Source organism: Sinocyclocheilus rhinocerous, unplaced genomic scaffold (assembly GCF_001515625.1).
Source record: "Sinocyclocheilus rhinocerous isolate Xijiao unplaced genomic scaffold, SAMN03320098_v1.1 scaffold920, whole genome shotgun sequence".
Lineage (NCBI taxonomy): Eukaryota > Metazoa > Chordata > Actinopteri > Cypriniformes > Cyprinidae > Sinocyclocheilus > Sinocyclocheilus rhinocerous.
The window spans coordinates 101,566-108,615 of record NW_015636975.1 but is presented as its reverse complement, the minus strand read 5'-3'; the positions used below and the strand labels follow the sequence as shown (position 1 = coordinate 108,615).

At 38.6% G+C, this 7,050-nt stretch overlaps 1 protein-coding gene across 2 annotated transcripts in view; it reads right to left on the bottom strand.

Moving 5' to 3' along the window:
• Positions 1–548: 548 nt before the first annotated feature.
• The window catches only part of mettl21e (methyltransferase like 21e), an 8,043-nt gene continuing 1,541 nt past the window's right edge, over positions 549–7,050 (bottom strand). Inside the window, exons 1-4 of one of the 2 annotated variants that reach the window (XM_016563104.1) lie at positions 5,499–5,654; positions 1,464–1,621; positions 1,277–1,394; positions 549–1,123 (exon numbers count right to left, since the gene is read on the bottom strand). In XM_016563104.1, the coding sequence (XP_016418590.1) occupies positions 696–1,123; positions 1,277–1,394; positions 1,464–1,621; positions 5,499–5,523 (729 nt within the window). In that variant the 5' untranslated portion in view covers positions 5,524–5,654 and the 3' untranslated portion in view covers positions 549–695. Of the gene's footprint in view, positions 1,124–1,276; positions 1,395–1,463; positions 1,622–5,498; positions 5,655–7,050 lie in introns of those variants that run through there. The other variant, XM_016563105.1, reaches the window with a different exon arrangement.

Here is a 7,050-nt window from a genome sequence, read left to right as displayed (position 1 = left end):
TTTTTTTTTAATCCTTTAATGACATTAACCAGCATTATTAAATGACTGTATGAAATATTGGTGTGATATTAGTTAACATTGTCCAACAGCCATGTGCTCTATATCTTTTTCATTTCATTGCAAGGTAATTACATTTTAAATGATTACGAAGACAAACATTTGATTTCATTTTTATTTATTTCGAATTTTAGAATAAAGTCACTGATGAATCATTCACAATAAGAGCAGGAGCATGAAGACAGTAAATAGAGTCTGTTTTAAATTATTGTTGACGTACATTATGTGAGTAAAATATCAGATATAGTCTACGCCAATGGCCACAGGATTATTTTAAACTATATATAATATAATAATTAATATACTAATATACAATTTAATTTATATTTACTTTAAAAGTATTAATTTTTTTTTATAATTATTCACATGAATTATATACAAATAATTCATATATTATTTATATATAATTAATAATTAATATTAATTGTAATTATTTAACTTAAAAAAAAGAAAAAAAGATAAAGATGTAAACTGAAATCATATTTATTTTTCCCCTCTGTAACTATTGTAGCAGTTCTTAAAACTTCTGGAATCACAAAATGAATTGCGGTTAATTAATGTAGCTATATATTACCCCTCCAAATTTCTGTTAATAATATATTATAAAATAATAGTTCTGTTAATATATTAGGGGCCCTTCAAAATAATTGAGAGCCGCTGGTCTGCGCAGTGTCTCCGCGCCGTTTGCACGCGCGGTACAGCTTTATTCGCAGGCTGGGCAAGTCATAAAGTTCCTCCAGACGAAAGTGTTTCTCAAATGTGTCCACGAAGCTGTTCTCCGGGTCCAGACGGAACCGCATGGCCCACAGGATGACGGTGTCGTCTGAGCTCAAGTGCATGAAGGTCTCCATGAGCTCGTGGAGGTAGGGATGCCCGTACACCACATCTGCGGCGATGATGTAATCGTAGTGACAGGTTGTGCGTGGGAATCTTTCCTCCAGCTGTTTCCCCCAGCTGAGCTCGGTTACGCACGGCTCGTGCCTGCAGCGCCTTCTGGTGTTGCGGTTCACATTGTGTCTCAGGTTACTCAGGACATCCGGCAGGTCTGTTGACGTCACCTTTGCACCTGCAGGTGGAGAACAACACCGTGGTATGGTTTTACTACTATCTCCTATAAAACGAAAGAATATTATGATATTAATTTAATTTGAGCTAAATTTAAATAACTAACAAAATGTAATAAAAAATATTTTTAAACTAATTGGCTGGTCTGTCTCACCCAGGAGGCTGGTTACTATGGTAACAAGACCCGTTCCGGCACCTAGCTCAATGATGTTCTTGTCCATCAGGTTATATTCCTCACGGTGAGTGTCGAGGAAATGACACAACACCATGGCCTACAAACAGACACCGGTTAGTTCTGCTTTTCTTTCTCAGTTTAAATGATCTGAGTGAGTGATACGTACTGAGGGCCACAGAACGGCCCCGTAACAGTCCATCGACTCTGTGATTTTGATCTCCATGTCTGCAAACTCATATCCTTCCCATGCTTCAGTTTTGATCAGCGACGGACGAAAGTGTCGCTTCATAATCGCTGCTGCCAGCTCAGCATCTGCAGTGACATCTGCAAACACAGACAGATCTCTCACATTTACAGCAATGCGTTCAGAGGACACTTTTATCTCAACCTCTTGGATTTAAAAAGACTCTCCATTGTCCAACACAATACGCAAAAAGGCCCACATATATACTGTAAAAAAGGAATTTTCAAAGTTGTAAATAAAACAGATTATTTGAGTATGTTTTACAAGAAAATACTATTTCAGTCTTTCTGCTTCAAAATTCCACATTTAAATCAGTGTTACTTGATCTATTTGCAATTATTTGTAAACATTTACCAGCAATTTCTGAGTGAAAATTGTTTCAAAGTAAATCCTGCACCTTTTGTTTCAATGTAGAATACAATTTCCTTTCTTCTGTATGTTGACTAAAGTTATGAAAAAGCTGCTTGTTTTTAAATGTTCAAACTGAGTGTCAGTATATTAATTAACCATAAGTCTCCATGATTCCATTCCATGATTCTATAAATTTCAAGAACTGTATGTTAAATAAAACCAATAGTTATTAAGGAGGGAAAAAAAACATCTTGATTTTGTTGTTTAATACTTTAAGTTAGATTAATTTCATATGTAATTATTAATATTATTATTATTAATTCTCAATTATTATTGTCTTTATTATTGTAAGAAATAATAAAATAACACAAATCAGGGGTTTAAACCTTTTTAGACATTTCACAGTTGGTTTGGGTTTTGGTGGTTCCTCTTGTCCATGAGTCTGCCCCCAGAGGCCCCTCCTCTCCATGAGTCTGACCCCAGAGGCCCCTCCTGTCCACGAGTTTTCCCCAGAGGTGGCGGCTTCCGCAGCAGAACCTCCAGGTGGCGGCGTCCACTTCTGAACTCTCTGTCTGCCTTGTTACGGCCAAGGAGGCCTTCCATGAACTCTCTGTCTGCCCCGTTATGGCCAAGGAGGCTGTCCTTGAACTCACAGTCTGTCCTGTCACGGCCAAGGAGGCCGTCCATGAACTCTCTTCTTGTCCTGCTATGGCCACAGAGGCCGTTGTTAACCTGTCTGTGCTCTCTGTTCCAGTCCTGCCTGATCTGCCGTGGTGGTTCCATGTTCCATAGTCTCCACTGAAGTGATCGTCGGCTCCGCCCTGGCTTCCTGCTCCGCCGGCTCTGACCTGGTGGTCTTCTGCTCCGCTGTGGCTTCCGGCTCTGCTCCATGGCTCAGGTCCTCCATTGTTCCACAATCTGCCATTGCTCCACGGTCCAGGCCTGCCATTTCCCCATGGTCCAGGTCCACCCCTGCAACACGGCCCTCTGTTCCAAGGCCCGCCACTGCACCACGGCCCAGACCCACCTCTGTTTCACGATCCTGATCTTGTTCCCCTTCATGGATATGTCACAGTTGGTTTTGGGTTTTGCTGGTTCTTGTCATGTGTTTCCTTTGACACTGTCATGTGATTTTGCCATGTGGTCTTTTTGTTCATGTGTCTTGTTCCCATTGGTTCCTTTGCTATATGTGTCATGTGTTCATTGTTTGGTTTGTCATGTGACTCCCTGTAATTTGATATAAGTAGCCCTCATGTTATTACAACTCGCCTTCAGTAGACTAACCTTTACAAGACATCTCAAGGAGATGAGGAGATGGAAAGATCTCATCCTAGATTGAAGTTGGTGTAGGTAAGATTTACTTTGAAACAATTATCATTATATAGGTATTTGGGCAGCAGAAGAGGAATACTGTTATACAGAAAATACCAGCAAACAAGTACAACCCCAATTCTGGAAGAGTTGGGACTGTGACGGTTCCAGCAAGTAACCGGTTATTTCTGAGCTACAGGTGATTTGGCTGAGGGGAGTGGTTGCACACCTGAAGGTAATCATGGCACTCTTTAAAAGACTGGGACAGAGATGGCGAGTGTGGCGTGAGCGTGGCTGGGCTTGTGCGGAGCTTGAGCTGTCTTTGTTTGCTCCGTACCATGGGTTACACAAGAGGCTACCGGAGGACTGATGAGATGTGAGGGATACGGGAGATCACCGCCGCCGTTGATCCATCTCCTTTGGGGATGGTTGTTCTTGGAGGATCCTTGGACTGTGTTTGGTTTAATTACTGTCTTTCATACTTGTTACACACTTACATGTATCTGCTGACACACTGCCTACCATTTATATTGACATTCTACATTGTTCCGTTTTATATGGACAAATAAATTAACTTAATTAGCTGTGGTGTGCGGTGACTCCCTTATTTTGTTGCGATCCAGAAAGAGATCGTAACCGGACGTATTGTGAAATGCCATAAAAGTCAAGAATATGTGATTTGTTCATTCTCTTTAACCTTTATTTAATTGACTAAACTACAAAGAAAAAAAATCCAATATTTTCACTGGTCAACTTAATTTTATTTTGTAAATATAAACCGATTTTGATGGCTGCAACACACTCCCAAAAAGTTGGGACAAAGGCATGTTTAACACTGTCACATCAACTTTCCTTTTAATTACAATGTTTAATTGTTTGGGAATTGAGGATACCAATTGTTAAAGTTTTGCAAGCAAAATGTTTGTCCAATCTCACTTGATACAAGACTTCAGATGCTCAGCAGTCTGTTATCGTCATTGTCTGACTCTCCTTTTCATGACTGGTCATACATTTTCAATAGGAGACAGATCTGGACTGATCTAGCACATTCACTCTGATCTAAGTGTCTACGAAACCACGCTGTAGTAGCACATGCAGAAAGAGACCTGGCATTGTCTTGATCTAATAACTATGGACTTCCCATGAACGACGTGATCTTGATGGCAGTACATGTCTCTGCACAATTTCAATATATGCCTCCATGTCAATGGTACCTTTGCACATATTCCAGTCATGCCGTTTGCTCTGCTGCACCCCCATACCATAACAGACATTTGCTTTTGCATGTCGTTAGTGAAAGTCTGGATGGTCCCTTTGGTCTTTGGGACTGAGAACTCAACGTTCATTTTTCCCAGAAACAAGTTGAAATGTGGACTCATCTGACCACAGCACACATTTTTTTGACTATCTGAGATAAGCTCTGGCCCAGAGAACCCTGCTGCATCACTGCATAGAATCGATGTATAGTTTTCTCCTAGAGTAACAGAGATTCAAGTTGCATTTATTGAAGCAGCAGCAGACTGTGTTAAGTGACAGTGGTTTACTAAAGTATTCCTGAGCCCATGTGGCTATATTTAACACCGCAGCATGACGGTTTCTTATGCAATGCCATCTGAGGGCTCAAAGGTCACGCACATTCAACTGAGGTTTCCTGCCTTGCCCTACACAGACTGAGATTTCTCTGGATTCTCTGAATCTTTTCATAATATTATGTATGGTAGTTGGTGAAAGACCTAAATTCTTAGCAATTTTGCATTGAGAAATTCTCTCATGAAATTTGGTACAAAGTGATGAGCCATGATCCAGCTTTGCTTGCAAAGAGTGAGATGCTCCTTTTATACCAAAACATGATACCCTCACCTATTACCAATTCACCTGCTTACTGTGAACTGTTTCAAAACAGTTTCACTTGGATATTCTATAACCTTTTCACTTTTATTTTGCCTCTGTCCCAACTTTTTTGGAGTGTGTTGCAGAGCCATCAAAATCAACATTTGTTTGGACAATGGAGGGCCTTGAGAACCACTGCTTTATTAATTGTTTTAATAATTAAAAATAAATAGAACACATATAACATTTAGTTTGCCTTCTGAAGTTGATAATCAACATTTTCTAAGATGCTACCTTTATACAAGAACACAGAACTGATCTGGTTGCTCTCTAAGTGATTGTTGTTAATCTGTAAAGACATTCCAGTAGCGAATAAAGCACAGTTCACTTCTACTCCGAATCATTGTGTATTTTCTATGTTAGTGCTGTACGAACTACTTATAAAGCAATTTTATTCACACCTACCCTCATTGTTTTCATCCTGGTCCATTTGTGTGTCTGAAAGCCGAAGGTCCTTATAAGTACAAATTCACAGGAGCACTTCAACTTTCCCTCATTGGTCTCTGTGTCTCTGTCCCAACACTGGGTTTGAGATGATTGACAGCAGCAGCTGCGCAGTGAATGCAGGTCAGCCAGCGAAAGGGAGGGTGCCAGATCCAAGATTAAAAAGATACTCTCTCTCTCAAACACAAGAGATCATCTGGACTCGGTTCTGGAAGCAGGAATGTAGATGTTGTTTGGCTGAGATCACAATAACACTTCAATCAAACGCGATGAGCAGCTGAACTCCTCTGACCTTTAAAGTCAAACACTCAGTTGAGGCTCTGCGCCAGGAGTTTTACTATAGTGTTATATAACAGGAGTAAAACTGATGTCTATGGCTATTTGTTGTTCTCCCTTCAGGTCAGCTTTATGACTTCAAAGCCCCTCATTCTCAAAGATGATATTTTAAGACCCCAACATATTTCTGATACTTTTGCTGATACTTTTACAAAGCTGCTAATTTTAAAACTTTATTTACAGAAACTAGGCGTGGTAATAAATGAAAAAAATTATAATTAATTCAAAAGTTCAAAAATTTGGGATCAGTATCATTTTTAATGTTTTGTAAAGACATTTCTTATGCATATCAAGGCTACATTTCTTTGATCAAAAAAAACTTGTGAAATATTATTACAATTTAAAAGAACAGTATAGAATCAGGTAGAATTGCTACAAGTTTAAAATATACTTTAATACATAATTTATTCCTGTGATACAAAGCTGAATTTTCAGCATCATTAACTCTAATCTTCAGTGTTATGATCCTTCAAAAATCATTCTAATATGCTGTTTTGTTATCAGTGTTGGAAACAGTTGTGCTGCTTATTTTTTTTTATATAACCTGCGATACTTTTTCAGGATTCTTTGATGAACAAAGTGTTAATAAGAACAGCATTTATTTAAAATAGAAATCTTTTGTAACATTATACACTACCATTTAAAAGTTTGAGGTCAGTCATTTTTTTGTCTTTTTTTTCTGAAAGAAATGCCAGTTTTTGTTTTTATACATGCTTACACAGTTTTTGAAACTATGGCTCCATTTCTACACACAAACTCTACACACAAAACACACACACATCATGAAAAATGTCACACACAGAGTATCTTGCAAAAGCAAACACGTCTTTTACAACTATTTAAAAAAATATATTTTTGCGTAGTAACTCTACACACAAACATAAAATAATTAGCCACACACCAAACTACACAGATATGAAAAATGTAAAACACTACTCTTGTGTGTCTTTTGCTTGTTCAGAGTGCAATGGAGTGCACAAGAGTTTGTCATAGCACTCGCATACATGCACATACACTGTATATACAGTATGTATGTACAACTGATGAATTTTACACAGTTATGCAACTGAACTAAATCAATACTGAACTGACTTGAGCTGTGTAATGACGCTATTGACTTGTTAGAGCTGCTTTACATAATTTGAATTTGATACTATTGTGAAGCTGCTGTGAAACA